The 24,161-nt window shown below is 44.9% G+C and overlaps 1 protein-coding gene across 4 annotated transcripts in view; it reads right to left on the bottom strand.

The window, feature by feature from the left end:
* The window catches only part of SATB1 (SATB homeobox 1), a 102,632-nt gene that overhangs the window by 67,555 nt on the left and 10,916 nt on the right, over positions 1-24,161 (bottom strand). For 2 of the 4 annotated variants that reach the window (XM_069569017.1, XM_069569038.1), the window contains exons 2-5: positions 11,074-11,308; positions 7,193-7,369; positions 6,303-6,429; positions 5,419-5,542 (exon numbers count right to left, since the gene is read on the bottom strand). In XM_069569017.1, the coding sequence (XP_069425118.1) occupies positions 5,419-5,542; positions 6,303-6,429; positions 7,193-7,369; positions 11,074-11,284 (639 nt within the window). In that variant the 5' untranslated portion in view covers positions 11,285-11,308. Of the gene's footprint in view, positions 1-5,418; positions 5,543-6,302; positions 6,430-7,192; positions 7,370-11,073; positions 11,309-14,016; positions 14,464-14,750; positions 15,305-24,161 lie in introns of those variants that run through there. The other 2 variants (XM_069569023.1, XM_069569031.1) reach the window with 2 other exon arrangements.

Raw genomic sequence — 24,161 nt, forward strand, 5'->3', positions numbered from 1 at the left:
AGAGACAAATGACTCGGTATAAGTCTGCCCCTAAAAGACTGGTTTACCATTTCCTTTATGGATCTCACCGTTAATACAATTGCTGAAAGTGGTAATAAAATCCAATTAGGATCAAGTACTTTAGTGCCTGGCAAAGCAGATACTCATAACCTCAGATTTCCATGAGCAGTAGGGTAGAAACTGGGGAAAGTTTTGTAATTTAAAGGAGGAATGGACTTCCTCAAAATGCATGCTATTTAACAGCAAGCTTTACAATCAAGATTTACAATATTCTGCTAGGAAGGGACAAGCACAAAATCCTACAAGCCCTGTCTCAAACAGTAAACTTTAGAGCTTGCTCACCGCATCAAGCCAGTGTATGACTAAGGTCGATATTTTCAAAGAAACATGGGAACTGCCCACTGCTTCCCACACGAATACCTAACGTTGTCGTGGGGGTCAAAACAAAGGCTCTTAGCTCAGTTATATACTTACTGGTTCAGACAGGGTGTGAAGCCAGGGAGAAGTGACTGGCACAGAGCTGTTACAGCCAACCCTTTCGGAACCTTCCAAACGCCAGAGTACCCCAGAAGTCAGTCCCCGAGTTCTAAAGCACCCTCCCACGCTCTAAATTGAGGACATGATGGTATTTTTCAAGGGAGCCCATGTACGAATGGCACAGTCAAAGAAACGAAAACAAAATACATGTTAAAGAAAAATTCCAGCAGTGAGAAGAAATGCATTGGAAAGCTTTCATTATCAGCGCTTCAGAGAAACGTGCTCTTTCATAAAACATCGAATTAACTGGAGAAAGACTTTTTAAAGTGTTTTTCTCTCCTTCCTTCCTTCCCTTCTCTCCATCCATCTATCCATCCACCCAAGGATAGCGAATTAAGCTCACAGGTCTGGGGATCAATCGCCACCCCCATGCTTCACCCATTCCATAACCATGGGGCGCGCTTAAACATCCCATGCCTCAGGTTCCTTAATTGAAAATGAGGATATAAAACTACCTACCATTTACGGTGACAGGCATGCTCTTGATGCAAAAATACTAAAGGAAAGTTACCATTATTTGAACTACTAAGATGGTTATGCTTATTACTCCACAGGAAAACAGAATGCCTGTCACACAGCAGACTGTCGATACATACTTTTGAATGAATAAATATGTGAATAAATTTCATAGGTTAGATGCACATGTGAAATGCAATATATGAATACTGATGCTGGATGTTCTCTGGAGACAATGTGATTATTAATACTTATTGATTTTTTTTTTTCAGAAACATCATTCTGGTTCAAAAATTATGGAAAAATACAAAGTACAGTTTTATATATATATATATATATATCTCCTAATGAGTACAGTTTTTCTAAATTGGTGCTTTGTATAATACAGACTGAAAATCAGCTGAACACAGGGGTTTATTAATGTCTATGGAAATGATTATCAAGTTTCAGAGAGAGGACCTGGATAAACGCTAAGCTTCAGGAGGGCAAGGTGGTTGGTTTCTTTGTTTATTTTTCCAGTACCTTATAAAAAGTCTGAGGCATTCAAGATGCCTAGATGCTGTCAGGAAAAGGAAAACTAAATAATCATTTTTCCCCATATTATTTCTAAATGGAACGTTCAAATTTATATTCATTTTATGTATCTTTTGTTGCTTGAAAACAAAAATGACAGTTCTCACTTTATGGAGAACTCAGGCTTGGAGGTACTCTTCCCAGGTGAGAAAAGAAACAGAAAGAACCAACCCCTTAAAAATCTGGAAGTGGGGATGTGCACGCATGAACCAAGTGTGCACGTGTGCCCGGTGGGAGTGGGTGGTAAAAATGCACACGTATCAGATTTAGGTCAGGAATATCTGACCTAACATTTTTAGAAGGAAGACACTAGGCTGGCAGAAGTAATAACGCAGCTTTTCCTCATGATACTTTTAACAAAATGAACCTATCCTTGTATCAAAGGTATGGACATTTACCCAGTGGTCAAGTTCAATTTTCAAAACTCAGGGAAAACTAAAATCAAGATGAAATGTTTTGTTGTAAATCAAAATATTTACTTTTTTCAAATCCCAATTTATTGATACCTTCCAAACACATGGTCTCTGAGTTCCTATGACCTTAAACGTTCTTGTCCCCCCAAGTCAGACTTCAATCTCTCCTCCCTACTTGCAGCTCTGAATACAAAACCCACCTTATCTAAGCACCTCCATTGAAAAAGCAAGTGTAACAGCAAAATGCCCCATCTCAGAGCTCTGAGCTGATGGCTTCTTACGCCTGAGAACAGTTTACAAAAATAATCACGTGGTACAAAAACGTAATGATGTCAATCTATCTGGGCAGATGAGAAAAAGCAGCCACAGAAACGAAGGTCTGAGCTATGAATCAAACCACATGCACACTTTCGGAATTTCTACAGCTAGAGAAACCCTTGCAGAGATTATCCGAGACATTACTGCAGCCAAACCTATGTGTCCACTTTAAAGTCAACACTTTAAAACTTAATGCTGGGAAAGGACTTCTGGCTCAGTCACCAGCCAGCATGACGACTTTAATGTCCAGGGAGCCTGGCTCTGAAGAGGAGTCTGCGAAGGATAGTATATCCCGGTTCTGAGATTCCGAGTGCAAACTGGGCTTGCCCTTGTCGAGTGTGGCACGGTCCTCCTGGGGGCTGGGGCAGACTGCGGCTGCCCTCACCTCCCCTCCCATCTCTACTCAGGAATGGGATCCACAGGCCACAGGGTGGGCATGCCGCTCAGTGTATCACTAAGGCACCATTTCTAAGACTTCAACCAGCCATTTCTAAGACTTCAACAATATCAAGCAAAACCAAAGCATTAATACACAGCAAAATGTGCATGCCTGACAGGCTCAGAGTTCTCACGCGAATGGATCACAACTCCACAGAGAGGGAGAAGGTCTTAGGCGAGAGCCTCTCTTGCTGCTAGGTGCCCTTCGGTACAAGACTGAAGCGGCACTTATCTGCTGGGCCTCCTTCAGCGCAGCACCTTCACCTCCGCATCGCACCGGGGAGGAGAGAACAGCAGCTTCACCCCGTGCAGCGCGTGTTCGGGGCTGAGGTCTCAGATGCCTGCGCTCCCTCTAACTAATAGCTCCGGACACAAGAGAAAATGAAGAAGCATAATTAAAACATTCCGAATTGAGTATCAGATTCATAAATTCATTCTGGAGAAAGAAACAGAAGATGCTGCCACAGAATAGAAAATAACTCCCTCATTTAGAGCACAGGTTGCCCTTTCTCATAATAATATTAATTTCAAATATTTGCTGCCACTGCTGAACGACATATATCTTTCTTTCCAAATTGTTTTGCAAAAGAAAGGAAGACTGTAATTACAACTGATGTTGGCATTACAGCCTAGTCTCACCACTGAAGGATGGCAGCCGGGGTCCCCAGCCACATAGGCCCATGCGTTCCACTTGAGGCCTCTTTACAGAAATTCATCCCCATCTGACTCCAAGATCCAGTCCTGAATTTTATTTTGGCATTCTGTTTAATGCTATAATTGTTTTATTCAATTAATTACCCATGATAACATTAAGTAAACTCACAATAGTATTTGTAAGCTAGAGTGAGGTGGAGTTTATTGGCTGAATGTTGCTACCATGTAACCGTTAGTTCTCACCACCTGTATCAATACTCAAGCTAGCTTCCTCTTCTCCAGCTTACAGTAAATGCCTTGGACCTTTGCCTGAATTCACTTCCCAAATCAATGGGACATTTAGTAACGTGAAGATACGTGAGATTCCTATCCTGGGCCTTTATACTTATTTTTAATGCTGAGTTAGAACCTTCATTCCTAGGACATTTCAAATTTCAAATCCTAGAGGCCAAACTGACAGGTTATCTGGAGTTGTCTGCAAAAGCCAAAGCCCCAGAGATAAGGGTCACCTGCTTCATCATATCTTCCTATTGATGCAACTGTGTTTAATTAATCTAAATCATTTTTACTCGATGGTTAGAAATTCACATCCTCTCTACTCAAAGAGTGAGATGGAGAATCGGAGGAGATCCGCTAAAGGGTCAACAAGTCTTTGATTTTCAAGAAATGGACTTAACACCAGAGAATATTTCACCTGTGGCTACAAATTACTTTAAAAGAATATAAAAAGCCATCATTTATTATAAGCTTAATTCATTTGCTTCATTCCTATAATTGCTAACAAATATCAAAGTAAAGTTGATGGACCCTAATGTAGTAAACCTGAAATGCACGGAGCTTTCATGAAAGAAGAGCACGAACGCCCACAAGCTTCCTTCCAAAGGTACCCATGTGTCTCCGCAGCCATCACGTCGGAAACAAACTTGGAGCAATTCTCTACTGCAGAAATATCTATAGCGTCACACAGTTCACGCTCAAGCGCCTGAGAGGCGTGGCACTCACGCTTCCATGCTAACCTTGCATTGAGAGAAAAACGTCAGCAAAAATTCAGCAAAAATCTAGTTAGACCAGCATCTCAAGTATACTCTCCGGTGGCGTGAGCTTCAGAGGCGAGGCCCCCGGAGAGAGGCGGCATGAAGGTGGCGTGACCTTCAGAGGCGAGGCCCCCGGAGAGAGGCGGCATGAAGGCACAGCAACGTCAGGACCACACAAGCTCGAAGGGCAGGCTCAGAGTGCCCTTTTCTTTTAAAATCAACTGCACGGCATCAGAAGTGATGCTCAGCTTTACAGCTAGAAACTGAGGCAGTCTCTCACCAGAGTTATCGCCCCTCCAACAAAATTCATCCTAAAAACTCAAATACGATAATCATAAATCTCCGTCTCATTTCAGAAACCCCTGACAGTATGACAGGCATCTCAGAGGAAAACGTATGACCCCACTAAAGAAAAGAAAAACAGTGGGGGCGGGAGGTTGAACCAATGGATAAAACTGGTGACAGAATCCTGATGAATAATAACTATCTAACCTTTAATTAGAGAGAAGAGATTTGTTTTCTGTGTAATTTTTTTTCTAAATTCTATTTCTTCTTCTTCTTTTTCCTTTGTGTGGTAATGAAGAAAGCACCTAGAAGCTATTCTGTTTCTTTATTCAGGTAGCATGGTGACGTTCTGCAAAGTAACACTTCCAAGGTGCTTCCTGGCATCTAGGGGTTCCAGGAAGGTACACCACCCTTATTCCCTCAAATATGGGCCCTCAGGACAACAAAGCGTCCAATCTCAGAACACTCAGAGCAGGGATCTACACGTGAGCTAGCGCCAAGTTCTGCTGAGTGGCTTTCCCTCCCCTTTCTTTCCCACACTGTCAGGATGAATCGCACACACTTCTGAAAGTCACCGGTGGTCAAGTCACTTTGCATTTTGGGGAGATTCTTGCTTCCGATACCAGCTGCTTTAGACTATGGCTTCCCACGACTCTTCCAACGAGGCTGCCCTCAATGGCTTGTCATTTAGTGCCAGCGATGCCCAGTACCTGTGAGAGGGGGCACTCCTTCGCCAAGGAGCTCTGATTCATGTCCTTCAGCAAGTCTTTCAGCGCATTCCTCACGGTGGTGTGCGACCACTGCTCGGGGGGCAGGTCTTCCAGTTTGGGGCAACTGTTGGAGACACAGAGTAGAAAGGGGATTATGACAAGATTGCATCCCGCTGCAGAACATTCCTTTAAGACAGACAGATTTCATTTTGCGCATCAAACAGATGCATCTGGAGATTGCTCTCGGTCTCCTGATTGTTCCGATTAGTTAATTACTTTATACAACACATCTGCTGTATCGATGCATGAATTATACATCAGCTGCCTGTGGTGGCTATTTTTCCATGTTACTTCTACCTTCCTGCTCGGATGCGCTTGGGAAGACAATTTAAGGTGTACTGCTTTCTCAAGAGCCATCGTGAAAACACGAACATGGGAACCGTTTTCCCTTCAGGACTCCGCTCGTACGAATTAAGACGGTTAAAAAAAATCATATAAATAAATAAGAGCTCGGCAATAGTGAATAAGGCATTCTTTCACAAAGTGTACACAGATGGCACTGTTCATGATATGCAAAAATATTTTTCTCTTAAGTAAACTTTATGTAAAATGCCTTCTCGCAATGCATCATTTAATTGATTACACAGAAAAAGTCTTGTCTTTTGATAACCTGCACAAGTAGATGCATTTGGGGGGAACACTGCTTCTAAACGATGGGCTCAGATTAGGAAGATAAAGGAGAAAGGGGGGAGGTGGCAAAATCGATTGGGGTTAGCCTCTCTGAAATGCAGGGCGAGTCACAGCTGAAGGCTGGCCAGAGATACTTTGTTTCAAACGATCAGGTGAGTAGAACGTTCTGCGCTGGAACTGCTTTCCTGACTCACCTGTGTAGCTGAATTTTCAATGTGACCACATGATACACATCCTGAAGCATATCTGCTACCGTAGCGTCGGGGGCATCTGTCACGTAAGACAAGGGGACTGGGTTCCACTTCCCGACCTGGATCAGCCCTGTTCCAGATAAAGAGCGTGTGTCACTCAGGTCTGGCCCTTCAGATAACCTACTCACTGCCAGCCTGCTTTTCACTGCCCCCACCACAAGCAATACTGTTACTTCTGTCTGAATGATTCCCTTCCCTCCAAAAGGCAGGTCAGTGAAAATATGCTCAGCTCAGTTTTCCAAACTGTGAAATTATGTAAATGACGGTGGGGCTGTTTATTATTTTGGAAATAAAACCCCATCAATAAAACCTAGGCAGAGGCCACATTTTCCTAACTTACAGGAAGTTCTAATAAGACATAGCTGAACCAGTTCTAAATGGCTTTACAATTTAGATAAGATTCTCGATTGCAATGGGAATCAGCATTGAAAAATACTTTACAGCCCATAAAACCATCAGAAACAGAATAAAAGAAACAGAACTAGATATTCAGTCATAAATGCAAATTGACTCTCAACAGTCCATCTGCTCAGATACGCTCCTCACTTCCTTGTGGGTCCTCAGTGGAGCAGATTATTAAGGTCAATAAGCTTACTAATGATTCAGCTGAAGTAATTTAAAAAAAAAAAAACCTACCTCCACATTCCACATGAGCAAAATGCGTGTTAACTAAACCAAACCGAATTAAGCCGATTTTTTAAAGCCACAGTCTAGAAGGAACCCATGTAACACACAGGCTACAGTTCTTTGAATGAAAATATTCAGATGCTTTCTCTGCAAGGTAAACAAAGGATGCCAAGCAATTCCCCCAACCCCGTGGATGCATTATTTACCTTTGGCCTGGGCAGCAGAGCTATGTGAATAACCCAGAGACAGCAAGGCCATTTCTATCAGCTGGTTGAAAAGCATGTCCTTCCTCACCAACACAAATTCTGCATGCTCCTCCTTGCAATCGTATTCAATGGCATTTTCATAATGTTCTACCACGCAGAAAACCGGGAGCATGGTTCCTATCAAGGAGACGGAGGAAAAAGAGACGCAAACCAACGAATTTCAGCAACACAGTCTGGGGTGGGGGGGGCGGGGGCGGGCAGGGAGGGAAAAAAAATGAAACCATGAAAATAAATCTTCACCACCACGAGAGAATGCAAGACTGGCACAGAGACCCGGGCACACAGACACAAACACACACCTTCTTTTATTCTTATTTTTTAAGTTGCAAGAGAAATGTTGAAATAGAATATGAACTTGGCCCTGAGGTAACTGGGCTCTAATTTTAACAGAGCATTTCCCCAAACCAATTAATGCAGAATTACCTTTCTGATCAAATCATAAGGCTGACAGGAGAGGAGTAAGGGTCTGGTCTGATCTGCTGTGAGTGGTACCTGGTGTGCAAATGTAATTCACTCAGCTCAGCTTCGAAAGAACCCATCTTCATGCTTCCTACATGCTTTTGTTAGGATTCAACTTTCCCTGTCTGTGTCCAAACAAATTAGCTTTGATTATAAAATTACGAGCATTCGCCTCGTTCTTTAAGATCTTCACGTTGAGGCCACAGAAGAAACACAACTTAACCCAACTGAAGTTCATAAACACAGGATTTCAACACGTGCACACTGCAGATGACTAATACTCACTTTGATGGCTACTCATTTAACCTGCCTAAAAGGACATCACGGTAACCACAGGTCTTTAAAACGAACCATCTCTGCTCTAGCAAATGGGGTAAGGATGAGAGCAAAGGAAGCCGTCCTCATCAGGGTGTCTCAAGATACAGGGATCTGCAGAGACGAGATGTGCTCTCTGTTCACTGTAATCCCAGGTAATAACTCAGGAGCCAGATGGTTAATAAACACAGGCCACACCACACCACTGTCAGCAAAGAGGCTTCTAGAAACAGAAATCACGGAACGCTGTCGTCCTCGAGGTGTTTACACAGCGCACTGTCAGACTTCCAGTGATAAACGGAAAAGGGTTAAAAGCAGATGCAGCAGAGAGCACTGTGGCACGCGGCCAGGAGGGCACCATCCTGAGCATAAATGATGACAAAGGTTACCGCGCCAGGGCTCCCGGGACCCCCAGTTAGTCCTGGAACGCCAATGCCTCTCTAAGCTCTGTCCTCTGCATTCACAGAAGCCAACCAACTTCTGAAGGTGTCCAGGGCCGGCAAAGCAGAGCTAAAAACCCAGGGTTTCCTCCTGACACCAGAGATGCCCTTTAAAAACGCCCTATTTGCTTGTTTCTGCTGAACAAAGCCGGCAGGAAAAGCAGGCGCCGTCTTCTACATGGGCATCTACACCACAGCTTCAGTGAACTGTTCACAAGAGATTCCAGTTCTGACAAATAAACCCCTTTAGGTTTACTTAGAAAAGCTCACAAACTCATTTGGAGGGACCCAACAGGCTAGGCATGAAAAACAAGCTGTGGAGCTTGCCAATATCCTCGTCATTCATTCGGCTGTTTTTATACCAGAGAGAGAACCCGTCAGGGATCAGGAGACTGGGAGAGACCACGGCAGAAACAGCAATCTGCAAACTGGTGATTTCTCCCTTGGCTGGAAGGTACTCTGGCAGAACCTCCTAAACAAACAAACAAAAAAACCTCCAACCCCTTTCCTTGAGGTGCGCTTTCTCAACCCAGCCACACTCACTATCTGGCACCTGTCAAGCAGAAACGCTGCACGTGAAAAAGAAGATAAAACAACACCACCACCAACACAAGGCTGGAGGCATTTTGTTGCTTCAAGCAAGCAGAGAACCTTCTACAATTAAAGAGCGTTTTTAAAATGTCACTACAAATGCAATGCTTGGGGAAAAAAAAAGCGGCACTTGAGCAGGAAGTGAAATTATTGTACTTGGGTTTCTCCTCCCTCTATCCTGAGGTCTTCAAAGAGTTGTGTTACTAACACAACAAAAAACATAGCCATTGATTCTTCCTCTTATAGAATGATACAGACCTGGGCTGCTCTTTGCTGCTCCTCAGACCTGGGAGATAACTGAAGGTTTTTTAAACTGTTGAAATAAAGGAGAGTCGCTCTGGATTTTAGAGGGACCCTGTAAGATCGTTAAGGTGGCTGCTGATAAGGTGACAATCGTAGACTTTAATTTTCAATCTGACTGCTTAAATCTTCCAGCAAACTGTCATGCACTCCTCCTGATACTGTGAGTCAGGCTGCACAGGAGCCTTCTCTGAACCGATTGTTTGTGTAAGTGTTTGGCGAGGCTTCCAACTCCAGCAACTTCATAACCTTCCAGTATGGAAAGGGGAGTACGCTGGTCACTGCTGACTGCTAAAAATACCGCATGATTTAAACCTGGAGGCAGTCTTAGAAGCTTTTGCTGAAGGTTTATGAGCCTGTGTAAACAGCACGTCTGCCATAAGGAGCAGTGAAGTCTGTAGAATCCTTGTCTAAAACTGTCCTGGCATTAAAGTTTGCTGTGCAAATATCACATAATACCAGAGACAGCTGAAATCTCCTATTTAGGAATTTATGGAACTTATATGTTTGCAGGCGTCAGAAAGTCTTTTTTATAGAGCCCCAGTGCTTCGCAGTACAATATTAATGCACTCTGTTTGAAAAGCCATAATAAATTATATTTTTAATGCTCTTACCCTTGGCTTTCTTAAGACGCATACATTCTTGGCAAACAATCAATAAATAGGGTAATCATGAGGAGAGGCCAAAGAATCTGCTGAAGTGCTGTTTTTCCATTTTTAATAGATAAAGATCTAACAATACGGACTGCTGTGTCTGTTCATTTCAGGATCAATATATTCTTTGTTTTCGCCAAACCAAGGAAAAAATAAATGATTGTATGATAAATGTTATGCATCAAACACAATGAAATTCCTCTGCCTGCTAACTTTATCTACTTAATATTCTTGGTTGTTACAAGATGGCATTTTTATCCTTTGCTTTAGCAAATGTAAGGAAAATCTGAATCCCATACACAGTTATTCAGAGACAAATAAAGACCTTCTAAGGCCCACACGTTATGCCCAGGATAGACACTGATTTACAGAGACAACAGTGCCAAATGCAGTCAAAGTGGTTAAACTCCATCACTGTAACACAAAATTGGCCAAGAGGAGTCACACCGCTGCACAGCCCCTCCTTATTAACGTGTTTAAATCTGCCCTTCTATCCGAAACACCCAATTATAGCAAAAGGGAAACACCACAATTATCAGGTTTTTAGCTACTAAGGAATGAAGTTGCTCTTAAGAAAACAAACCACACACACAAAAAATCACAAAATGTTTATATCATATCACAGAAGACTTCCATTATCTGTGAAACTCCCTTACAACCAGTAACACCCTGAAAAAGCTAGGTCTGTCCTCAAACAGTTTAAAGGGCTCATGCTCAAGCAGCGTTAGTTTCAGCAATAGCCACCTCCACAGCCCCTTCTGCCACACCACCTTATCAGCGGAAGGCTTGTATAACTGAGACCATCAGACTTCATTCAGTCCTTATCACCCACAGCGTCCAAAGACTCCAGTCTGCAGCAGTGGGAGACGCTCTGCTGAAGCACGAAGCCCTACACTTTCAGACATGCCTGACGCTGCAACCAGAAATGTGACTAATTTCAGATCAGAAAAGAGAGTCAAGGAGAACACACAAAGCCAGGCTCTGCCTAGCCACCCCCGCACCAGGCGGTGCTGGGTGGGCACAGGACTTGGGGCTCTCCAGGATTTGGCTTGAGGGTATTTACCTTTCCTAAGGTTGCTTTTCATCAGATGGCCCGAGTGTTTCAAAGGCACTCCCTGCATTTTTGCACCTGTACTCCCAAGCCTTCCTCTTCCTAGCGGGCTCCCGTTCTGTTCCAGGCGGGCAATCTTGGCTGGTGGACCCTTCGGATCACTCACATTGTTAGACATTTCTGAATGTTCTTTCCCCTGAGTTGCCTCGTTCAAATGATCCATACTCAGTTACTCTCTAAAGATCACCTGCGAGAATTTAAGAAGAAGACATGTTACAATTGGGTGGGGGTCTCCACACGCCCCCTCCTTCTCTGTGTATATATATAACGCATGTCCATGTTTTATCCCTGGATATTTCGCTCCACAAATATAATGTATTTGTAAGACTGCTTAACCAGACATATAATGCAGAGGTTACTCTACTCTCTAGATCACAGCATTATATTTCCATTCAAGTTAACAGAATAATGTGTGGAAACTGTATCAACACACATGAACAAAAAGATAATTCGTCACCTACCAGCAAAACTATGTGTGTAGGGGGGTGGGGGGGTGGGGGGGGATTATTTTTAGAACAAGAATTACTACAAGTGTAGCTAACAGGAAAATAACAAATTGTATTTATGTAGTCCCAATTTTTAAAAATGAGAAACTTAATACAGAACATAATAATGACACTTTAGTCAAAGATGGAAAGATTATTTTATCAGTCCAAGAGATTAGTTACAGCTGTTATTTTTTATATATTTTAATTCTCATGAAGGAAAAATAGATTCATATGTATATATACCACCTCAGAAGAAGGCAGCAGACAACTGCTTTTTAAACTCTCTATTGGCTTTATGGTTAATGTGTAGAAAAAGTTTTCTACCGCCAATGTATCAAGAGTTACATGACCTGTTTTAAAGATTCAGTCAAGTCTTGGCTCAAACAGGCAATTGGATCATTCCATCCCTAACCCAGTGGATACAAGTGGAGGATTTCTTCAAAGAGCCCTGATATTGAAGTATTGCAAGTCATGTATCTTAGAGCTAATATTTAGGTATTCTTTTGTAATAGAAAGGTGTTAACAATGTAAATACCCAAAATTTGGAAAACATTTGGTAACATACACACTAGAGTGAAGTGCTAAACTTGCTTTGAAAGAAAGCTTGCTAATTTTGGTAAAACAAAATATCCGGTGTTCAAAAATAATCTCAGCAGGCAATGAAGTCAACATTTCAATTAACTCCAGAAAAAAATGAACAGATGATTTTTTTCAGTTGTATTATACTTTGGACATCAATTTTCATACTGTTTATAGTAAAGCAGTTAGTACATTATCAAAATCACTTCTGCAATAGTTCTAACACTGATAAAAACAGGTGAGTAGGATTATTTTATGAATTTTCATGGTGCTTGAAGTATTGAGTCCACCAATACTAAGGGAAAGAGAATCATACTCAGAAAAAAGAGAGAATATGATAATTATCACTTTCCTCCAGCTGTTTGGTAATTTGACATATCTTGCACATTTATATATATATGCATATATATATAATATGAAGAAGCTACTTTGATACAGATTTGAAAGCAAGCTTAAATTATTAGCAGGGCCTTTCTGGAGGCATTGCTTTCCCCTCTGGTTAACCGTTAAAACTGTGTCCACTATAATTAAGGAAAGAGGTGATGGGGAGGGGGAAGCAATGATAATCTCTAAGTTTAAAAGCAACCTTAAGAAAGCCAGTTGAAGAACAGTAAAGTCAGAGGAATAATGGCTGTTTATCCTTGTACTCCAAGGTGGCACACAGAGACCAAAGGTTTCCCGTTGATCGAGGTCCCATCTGTTTTTGGTTATGAGGTTCATTAACAATAAATGTGCCTCTTTTAACCACTTTTTATCAAGATTACTCTTTCCATTACACTAAACTGTAGTCTAAAGCCAAAATTAGTGGTGATTATTAACTTACTCAAAACACTCCTTATAACGCTTCATGTGGGTTATAATACAGAACTACTTTTCCTGAAATTGGCTGCCTTACCCTAAAGCAGAAGATGAATTTTAAAACATGATTTGAAAAGAAAATACTTAACCCGTGTGGCAATTTAAGAGCCAAAAAAAGAGAGAGAGAGAGAGAGGATGAGTAGGCAACAGCATCAAAGTTAATGCTACAAAACGTATTAAATAGTCATGAGGCTTAACAGCATTATAAACTGTGAAGTGATAGATGATAATTTAGTTAATGTGTTGACAATCAAAACATCATATAGGTCATGCAAAATTGTCCTTCGAATGAATACCCACCTATAAGCAGCTATTAAACAGTCATCTTGTAAAAAGCTTTACATTATAAAGCAAAATTACATGCACATAAAACACCCAATTTACTCATTTAAACTCTATGCCCAAGGCTAAAGTTCACCAAACCTGAGTTTGGATTTGCAAAGAGCAACCTCCGCGGGGCCTGCTGGACTGACTGCATGGGAACAAACTAAGGTCTCAACAGACGCCAGGCTGGAGAGTTTCTTGTGAGTTACACATTTTAAAAACCGATTTCACTGTGATGTCTGGCTGGCACATTGAAAGCAGGCTACTTTCTCCAAACCCCACTTCCCTGTCCATAAACGAAGTCCATATATGATCATTAACGAATTAAACAGCGAACTCAGACACAGCTATTATTTCCTTTAAAAAGAAAGAGCAAAGCACGAAATTCCGGTTTCAAGAACCTATTTTTTTTTGCAGTGTGGGAGCCTTTTCAACGAGTTCCCTGCTGAATCGCCTCCTTCGCCCCCACACAACCCCATAATCACATTTTAAGAGACTGTGCCCTTATCCGTTCCATATGGCCGGCACGATCCAGGCCAAGCTTTCACTGTGACCTTTTAAAGAGACAAAGAAGCAAAGTACTATCTAGAAACAGAAACGCTGCAGTTTTACTGAGTGAAATTAGCAAAACCGACCTGAAACTCACCACTTCAAAACTTGACAGCATATAAATAACAAAAACAAAGGAGATTTCCTTTGCAGCCCGGGTTCTCGAAGAGAAGTTCAAGAATGATGTTTTCTATGTCCCTTTTTTTTTTTTAATTTAAAAAAAAAAAAAAAAAAAGCAGCAGCAGACCTGAAGGCGACTTCCCCTGAAATTGTATTATTTTCTCTTCCTTTACCCTCGCCCCCCTAAGCGGGGTGAAGGCAGATAAGCGTCTGGAAGAGTAGCCATGGGAGAGAGGGGTTAAGGTGGGGGGGGGGGGATCACAATCGGACAAACAGCATATATGGTTTGTAAAATGTCTAACCTCGGAGAACGGGGTTTTCGGTGGGGGAGGAGGGGAGAGCGCGAAGGAGGGAGGAGGGGGAAGACAGAATTGATCTGACAAGTGATTCGTTGGGGGGAAATCGTAAAAACAAAGCCAAACCCGTTCGGAGCAGTACGCGGCCGCGGTGCTGGGGAGGCGAGGTGGGCACCGGGGATTCTCTTAAAAAGAAAAAGGGGGAAAAAAAAAACAAAACCCACAAACAAACCCAAACAAACCTCGGCGGCCGAGGTCTGCAGAAGCGCCCCCCGCCCGCCGGGGCTCTCCGGGGCGCCGGCCGCAAGTCCGCCCGGCCGTGGCCCCCTCCTCCTGCCGCCCCGCGCGCGCGGCTGGGGGGCCGGCGAGCCTCCCCCCGCCCGCTCCCCGAGAGCCGCGCCGGAGAGTAACCGACCTGCAACTTTCTTCCCGCAGCCTCGGGCCCCGCGCGGGGCATCTAGCGAGGGGCCGGGGGCGCCGGGGGCCGCAGGGCGCGCAGGAAGCCCCGGCAAGGCACTGGGGCGCCACTTTGGAGCCGGCCCTCGCGGACGAGCGCCCCGAGGACCCCCCCGCGGCCCATGGACGCGGGGCCGCGAGCGTCTGCGGAGCCGGGAGAGTGAGGCGTGGCGGGGGGGGGGCAGGGGAGGGGGCCGGAGGGCGCCCCCGCCGCCTGCCCGCCGCCCCCCGAAAGTCGCGGAGCCCTCGCTCGGCCGGAGTCCGAGGTAAACACACCCGGCCCTCACAATGGCCCCGCGGCGCGGGGGGCGCGGACGCCCCGCAAAACTGAGCCGGAGTTTCGGCGCGCGCGGGCTGGGGGCGCGGGGCGCCCCCCGAGCCGCCTGGGCCCCGCGCCGCCTAGAGCGCGGCGGAGGCGACGAGGCCGGCGGGCGCCGGGCGGCGCGGCGCCGAGTGCGCGCGCGGGCCGCTCCCCGCGCCGGGCCGCCCCGCTGCCCCCCGCGCCGCCGGCGCGGCCCCCATCAAACGCGGGGCGCGCTCCCCCCGGCCGCCGCCGCCGCCGCCGCGCCCCGCTCGGCCCCGCGCGCCCGGCCGCGCCGCCGCCGCTGCCGCCGCCGCCGCCGCCGCTGTGGCTGCCGCTTCCCCGTCCTCGTCATCTTAACGCACGGCCCCCGCTCGCAGCCCCCGGGCCGCCCGCCGCCCGGCCCTTCCGCGGCGGGGCCGGCTGCGCCGCGTCCGGGCGGCGGGCGCGAGCGGGCGGGCGGCGCGGGGGCGGGGGCGCGGGGAGGGGCGCGGGGCGCGGGGGAGGGACGCGGCTCAAAACCCGGGCTGGAGGCCCGGGAGCGCGGAGGGGCGGCGGCGCGGCGGCCGGGCGCGGGGCGCGGGCGGCACACAATGCCCGGCGCGGCGGGGCGCGCGGGCCGGGGGCGCGCGGGGGCAGGTGTGTGCGCGGCGGCGGCGGGGCGGGGGGCGGCCGGCGGCGAGAGCGGCGGAGGCGGGGGCGAGGCCGGCAGGCGAGCCGCCCCCCGCCCCGCGCGCCGCGGCGGCACCGGGCGCGGAGCGGCGGCAGCGGCGGGAGCGCGGCGCGCTGGCGCCCGGGGACCGGCGAGGGCGCACCGGCCCGCGCGGGGGCTCCGAGGCCGGGGCCCTTCGGGACGGGGCCGGGGGACGGCGGGGCACCGGCTCCCGGGGAGCGCGGAGCGCGCGCCGGCGGCGGCAGAAACGGAAGGGCCGGGACCCCCGGCACCCTCTGCGCAGTACGAGCACGCCTCACGGGAGGGGGAAGCCCCAGCGCGGAGCCAGCGGCCCAAACGGACGAGCACTCTCCGAGCTCATGGGCACCCGTCCCCTCTGTACTGGGCGCAGGTAGACGCCGACGTCCCTCACTTCTGAGCCGCAGAACTCGGAGGAGGGAATACGTGGCCCACGGTGGCCGAGTTAAACAAAATTTGGGTCACTTTAGACCTGACTAGTTTAAAGTTATTACAAAGGAAAAACATGCCACCTTTACCCCTGGTGAAAGTAAATTGGGGGGGGGGGGGGCGGTTAATACCTATGTTGTAGCAATAAATACTTCTGTGATCTAAGGTAAATTACCCCGGTAGATAAATGGTCATTAGCACCCAAGTATGATCCTCTTATTTAGATAATCTATTAAATATAGTTCCCATAAAAATGAAGAACATCACAGCCTTGCCCGAAATGGGGATGTAGCGTTCACCGTTTAGGTTTGAGTGCTAACACCTTAGGACCCTGAAGGCAGTTAATCATTACAGAGAAACAAAAATGTTCGAATTATTTTTTCAGAGTACACTAGGAGGGAAAAGAAAAATCAGTGAGATAAACATTTTGTTACACATAAAAAAGCAACAAGTTAGCGCAAGTACTGAGATAAGAGGGAGATATGCAAATGAAGCTCTTTAAAGCTACCAATGCACTCTCAGACACTGTCTACACTAGAAACCTTAGGCAAACAGGGTAAAACGGAAGATAAAGGAGAGGAAATAATGGCCTCCTGGGGAGGACAGGTTCAGGAGGAAAAAAATATATCACTCTAAGGGCACCCACGTTTCACCCACAAAACCAGAAAGGTTATTGAAGGCAGCAGTGAATCTTGGTGTATAAACCCAAACCTAGAGCTAAAGAATGTGATGATAAAACATAGTATCAAAAGCAACAAAAGAAAGATAAGGAAATCTTTATGAAAAAGCTCAAATGATACCGTATTTTCAAAAGTTGATATGCAGGAAAGTATGGAGGAGGGTATTTTGATTATAAGAAACACAATCAATAAGGAAATATATAAGCACGGCAACATGTAACACTGGTGTCAGAGTTGTTATTGTAGATGGAAATACTTAAACATTTTTTTTAATGTTTGATATTCAGAAGAAAAACATGGATAACACTCATCTTTATAATGAGAATGATTTTTGCAATGTGATGGGTTACATTGGGAATTTCCAAGATGTATATTTTAATAGTTGCTTCACACTGGTGATGCCTGACATGTTTCCCTGAAACCTGCCTGGTTTTTCAGTAGGGACTGTGCATTCTAGTATCACAGTGTATAAATTTACAAGCAATAGCAAAAATCTCAAAATAGAGTAAAAGCATCATGTACTACAAAGAATCATTGGGGCACATGGAACTCAAATGGAGTGTTTAAAAGAAAGAAAGTTGTTGGGCAAAACAACTTTGAAGAAAGAGAAAGGAAGACTAAAAAAGGTTACTGAATATATCAATATTAAAACACTGGGATAAAATACTGTAAATGATGATTATCCCATTATTTCCACAAATAAGACAGAAAGCTTTCTGATTGCCTTAGCCTCCTATTGATGTGGGGGTTAAAATATTAATCTTTAAATTTGAGTAGCAGCTTTTGTCTAGGAATTCCAAGCTAATTCTCAAACACAAACATAAAAAAGTGTAATAAGGATGGACATGGCCTCGGAAAATGATAGAATAAATGATGATAAACGCATCTAATAATAACTTTACTACACAATTGTAAATCTGTTAATCATATATGCACATTAATTTCCCTCAAGCACATTCTTTATTTCAGAACTATTTAAGATATAAGCAAAAGGGCACAGAGGCGTATGCCCTCCAAATAATAGTGCACTGGCGAACTTTCTATATATTATTTACTCTTTCAGAATACTCACTAAACCACTGAGTACTAACCCCAGATTAAAATAAAGAACAAAAGAAAAGTAATAAGGAAAATTCCACCTTCCCAGACATACGTGAAAATAAACTACGTGATGGGGGGGGCATCAGTTTTATTCTACAAAGTATCTTAACTTTGGCAATAAAGATGCAAGCCAAGCATTGAAAAAAGTTAATATAAACTTTATAAATCCAGCTATGCGAATGGAAGACCTCAGGAACATGAAATATTACAAGTCAAATACATGAACTATTCAACATGTGGGTGCACAGTTAAAACAGTGCATCAATTTTTTATCACAGGAGGAGTTCAGTCTGGCTCCTCAAAGGTAGCGGAGATAAAATATTGTAACAGAGATACAAGATTTTTTAAAAACAATAACAAAAGGACTACTGCATGCTTCAGGGGGCCCCACATCAAGATAAATATGCTGGCAGATATCCGGAAGCATTAAAACACATTCAGAGTTCTGAATAGCACATACATTTGTAATAAACAGAGAAAGCATTTAGAATTTGAACGCTTTTAAGATCCGGCAACTCCGCCAGTGACTGTGTTAGCAAAGCAATGTCTACTACCATAGCACTTTCTAAGGACATGGTAGGGTGTTTTTTTCATCTTTTTAAATTCAAATACTGTTGGCTATCTCTGCACACTCTTAAAGCAGCACATTTCACGTGGCATATTGCTCTTTTTGTCGTGTCGACTCTTTGTTTTTTGGCTTTAGCTGCAGGTGGCGTTTTCCATATATGAATTTCTGGGAATACGGTCTGTGTTGGCCATATAAGGATGTCTCTTTGAGCCATATGTTCTGCCGTCACGTGTCTCATTTTGTCTGTCTGGGATGTCAGGACTGATTTCCACATCGTTTCTTGAATGGACCAGATACAAATTTGTAAGAGCAGAGAAGGGGGGATTAAAAAAAAAAAAATAACAACTGGGGCTGGAGCCCAAACAACTTTGTCAAAACATACATTGGAGAGGAAATGCAATATCCTGTAAACATTCACACCCTCCTTCTCACGTCTTATCTGTGACTGACATCATCTCAACTGCATAGCTCGAGAGGGGATCTGTGCAGTGAGTTCAGGAGTCTGCAGCGTGCGCGCGCAGCTGAGCCGGAGGGACCCTGCACCTCCGGAGGTCACGGTCACGGCAGGCGCCGGGGGACTGCCCTGCTCCAGAGTCCTGGGCAGCCAGCCTGACCCGGCCTTGAACCCGGGGAGGGAAGTCACCTCATGCCTTTCTCCTTTAGTGAATCAACAGGACTCGGATTAAACTTTCAGGCGAATCACGCAGGAAGGCCTGGTCCCCAGTTTATACTCTCATAGCCTCTGGTACTTCTCCTTTGTCGCAGTTATCACCAGTGAACAATCTGGATAATCACTGGCTTAATAAATATCTTCCATCAGTCCAGTTCAGTCTTTGCGACCCTGTGGACTGCAGCACGCCAGGCCTCCCTGTCCCATGCTGGACTGTCATCCCTATGAGAGCAGAGACTGTGTCTTGCTCACTGCCCTATGACCAGGGATTCATACCACATCCCTGCAGTGTTTACATTCTGAATAAATAAGAGCCAAAGGCTCAGTGTCACTTGCAACCAAATTCTGTGGCTAACTGGAATGACCATTCCTCTTAGAGACTGTGGAGTGAGGTGCAGTGAACAGCGGGGAAAGTGGCTGTATCGCTGAAATGTGAATTCGCTGGAATTATGTAACATTTCCAGTTTAGCTCCTGTCACACATCAAGTGTTCAACAGCCCCATGTGATGAGTGGCTATCCTATGAGGCAGTGTGGGTTAGAGAACCCTTCCACCACTGCAGAAAGTTCCATCAGGCAGCAGGGACCTAGAGAACTCCTCCAATAAACGACTCAGTAAATCCAGGACCTCGCCCGGAGGAGTCTTACAGGTGCTGGACAGCTTCCAGACATCCTAATGAAGTCCAAATTGAAGTCCTTTTCCACTTTAGAATGGGCCCGTAGATCTGTAAAGCTGCCGGGAATGAGACGTGGGCAGTGCTGCACACAAATTTAAGACACCTTTCTAGACATATCTGTATGTGAAAGGGTCTCAGAGTACGTTTGGAATAACATACATTTACCCCAAAGGCTGCTTTCCATGAACATTTCAACAGCTCGCAGGTGAAGCTGAAAACCACAGCATCATTCCGCACCCTCTCCCACCCCCACATTAAAAAAGCAGAGTTGTCACTAGAAATGGCTTTTTTGGAAGCTTTAATGTAGATATCTACTCAAACCGGGAGGGCATCCAACTACCAAACAAATAATGGTGTGCTGCAGAGAATCAAAGCAAACGGCTTGAATATGTTTCAGGAGAGATAAAGGAGAAATAATAAACTCTAAACATGGGGCCTAAGGTTTTTGTTTTCTCCCTAATATGTGGGGTTTCGGTTATAGCCGGACTGATAGCGATCAAAAGTTGTTTCCTAATTACTCTAAGGTGGATGCAAATACCCACTGGTAATTTGGGTTATGGTTTTAATAGACAAAGGTCACTATTAAAGCGAAGCAAAGGAAGGCTGATGTTTAAGCTAGTTTGGGGAGAGTGCGCTGAGGTAAATGAATGGCCGTTAGAGTTGACTTCTAGAACCTGGTGGGATATCCTGGACTTTGAAATATGTGCAATGTTTACATTCTGAATAAATAAATGAGAGCCAAAAACTCAGTGTCACTTGCAACCAAATTCTATCACTAATTGCAATGACCATTCCTTTTCGAGACTGTGGAAGTGAGGTGGAGTCAACAGAAATATTACCTCTTATTAAAGCAAGAGTTTATTGGACAAAATTTTATATCTTCCTTCCATAGATATCAGTATGGGCCACAACACTGACATGCACAATGGAAATAATCCCATCAAAATTGGTCATCTCTGCGTAGACCTAACTCCAAAACTGAGTAGGGGTCAGGTTCCAATAGCAATGCTGTTGAGACCCCCGCATACCTCCATATTAGCCTGTGTAGTAATAGCTATCTCCACCAAAACCGTTAAGAGTTTCAGGCTGTCTTCTTCCCCCATTGCTTCTGGAGAGCAGGGCCTCCCTCTTCTCTCTTGGGGACCCCCCCTTCTGACACATTCTTTGATGCGGCCTGATTGCACCTCTTCTTTCCAAAGCCTCCTCCAGCTATTAGCCACTGCCTCCTCGATGCCCCATCCCACCCCTGTCCTCCAAGGGTAGCATTTCATATTTGCATGCCTGCCCTTCCCAACTGCATGTCTGTCAACATCCTGAGGCTGGACTCCTGTCTGTATTCCAGGAGTCTCTCACAGTGCTGGCAATTAACAGGGAAAGGAAGCCAAGAACTGTTTTGGTGAGTGAGTGCTGGTAAAAATCTTAGAAAGATTCTTGCACTCTTAGGCACTAAGGCCAAGGATAAGATCAGAAGTTAGTTCAGTGGCTCCTCAAATCTGCTGCATGTTAATATCGCTTGGTATGTCAACAGTCCAGATACCCAGGCTGCACCCCATTGCCAAGGGTTGGAGCCAGCAGTTGAGAGTTTCTAAGCTGATTCCAGCGTACAGCCAGGTGTACCATCCATTGGAGTAGGTAATGTGTCAGAGACAAGAAATCAAATATATCTGTTAGGACATCTTCCAAGGATATGGAGATCCTGGAGTCACTTGGAAAAGTTAAGGCTCTTTTAAGAATCAGAGCTTACCCCAAATTTAAGAAATTTATGTGCAAGCAAGCTACTTGATTCAAATTAAAAAAAAAAAAAAGGTAGGGAGCAAGCTATTAGATCATTGATTTGGTGAATAAAAGTCTGCTGTTTGAGGAACCATGATAAATTAGCATTTGGGCTCTGGCTTGAGATTTACAGGGGTGCCAGAAGTTCTGTGCAAGTGTGTGATTTATCATCACAGACATCAGAGACTAGCCACAAAATTACACATGGAAGTGAAGTTCCAAACCAGTCTATTATTTACTGGAGCCAGAACCATCCTGGTTTTGTCTAATTCTTTTTTTTTTTTTTCCCTAACATTGTTGAGCAAGCTTTTTCTCCCAGAAAATTTCAACCTTGAGTGGGATTCCCTTTGAAACAGCTGAAACCATTCAACTCTTTTCTGGCCCTAGTCATGGCACTTGAGCAGGACTGAAGTGTTCACACCGTCTGTGCCCAGGAGCCAGTGCAAGGCTCCTCACTGCTGTGCAGCGCCCCCAGGAAGCCCACGGGACTTTACTTCCAGTGAAGTCGAACAGAAACCGTTCTCAGCCAACCTTCAGTCAAGACAGAGCAACCAAGTCTTCTTGGTGATGTCAATGCTATTCTAATCTTCACCGGCTTACCTGAAGGGAAAAGCAGTTTGAGGTTGCAACAGGCCTGGATGCTGGTCCAGATTGTTTTAGGGAAAAGGATCAAGCAAGGGCAGTATCAGATACTGCACCACCGTGCCCACCACCACAAGCAGCGGGCAAGGGCCATCACTGGGGGAAACAAGTGCAACACACCTGGACAGTGTTTAAATACCTCTATAGTGCCGGAAACTCACTGAAGCAGAGGAGGAGTTCAGTTCAGAGCTAAAGCACGTTCTCTTTGGAATGATGGCGAAGACCTAGAAGACACTGTGGTGCTGAGTGCACACCAGCGTGACTGTGATCAAGGCCACTGAACTGTCCACTCACACACTGTCCGAATGGCACGGGGCATGGCGTCTGTCTTTTACCCCAATTTAAAACTTTGAAAACAAGACAACTGAAGGAAAACAATCCCCTGTTCCTAAGACCGGCGTGTCTATCGCCATGAAAGCACCATGCCATGCAGATGAGAATCAGCTGCAGCACACTGACAACCGCCTCCAGCCTTCCACAGCTTTGCCCTCACCCGCCAGCAGCCGTGGCCCAGTCTCCGCTGGATGATTGATTCAGACGACGATTACCCGACCCGAGATAATTAACACGGGTTGGTAATGAGAGACCCAACATCCCACCCAAAGTAGGTAATTTGATGGTCCTCTGATGCAAGAAAATGGTTCTCTTCTCAGCTTTTCTTCTATGTTCTCGTGTCTTAGCAGAAGAAGAGAAAGGAGGGATAAAAGCCAGGCCTTCCAAATATCCGACATCCAAACACCCAAACATTCTATTTGGATAGTTTTCAAGTGAGCCAAAAATTAACTCTACTCCTGAGACAGCAGACAGTCCCCAGGTGGCGTCTGCAGGACACTGACGCTCGCCGCAGTCCAGTCGGAGGCGTGACAACTCCATGTAGGTCCTCAATGCAACAATCTATAAACTCTCCATGTCAATATTCTAGATTGCACTTATTGATACGAGAATGCATTTTTAGTCATAAGCTCAAAAGGCTTTCAAATTTATTTTTATCAGTCACTTTTTGCGATAGGAATTACAGTTATTTATTTCTGCATGCTGCTGCTGCTAAGTTGCTTCAGTTGTGTCCGACTCTGTGCAACCCCATAGACGGCAGCCCACCAGGCTCCCCCATCCCTGGGATTCTCCAGGCAAGAGCGCTGGAGCGGGTTGCCATGTCCTTCTCCTAAATTTCTGCAGGCAGTAATCTGTAATGATGCGTTTTTCATACTGTACTGCCTGATACTGTTTCCTATCATCTGTTCTGATTTTATATTAGGGACTTTCATATTAATGATGGAGTTTTTTTTTAATGTATTGGAAATTCATATGTAAATTGTATCTCCCTGAAGTTCATTCCTACATATATGTATTTTTCTGATACGTGACTGAGGACTATGATTACATAGTAAAGCCAAATTAAGATTACAGATTGATTGGTCTAAAATAAAATGCTAAATAAAAGAAAATAATTTAAAGTCTAAATAAAATACTAAACAATAGTTTTACAGCATAACTGTAGCTGAAGGATATCCAGCTACCTGTTTTCCCGGTACAGCTTTATCAGTGTGTTTATTGTGGAATTTAATTCATTAGATAACTAACAGGGACTATAAATACACATGCAAATTTCCAGCTGATATGAAGCTAAAAGTTGATAAATAATGCTGCAATATAACTTTAAAACCAGAAGTAGTGGGCCTTCAGGCTATTTTTTTAATCATTTATTTCTATTTATTCTGTAAAGACTATTTTCATTTGTATGTTTAAAATCTATATAAATACACTTGGGAGAGAAACAGCACATTTATGAAAATTTTTGGCGGGGACCAGCTTGTAGCTGTTTTGAGACTGTAGCTGCTGT

This window comes from Ovis canadensis, chromosome 1, assembly GCF_042477335.2.
Source record: "Ovis canadensis isolate MfBH-ARS-UI-01 breed Bighorn chromosome 1, ARS-UI_OviCan_v2, whole genome shotgun sequence".
Classification (NCBI taxonomy): domain Eukaryota; kingdom Metazoa; phylum Chordata; class Mammalia; order Artiodactyla; family Bovidae; genus Ovis; species Ovis canadensis.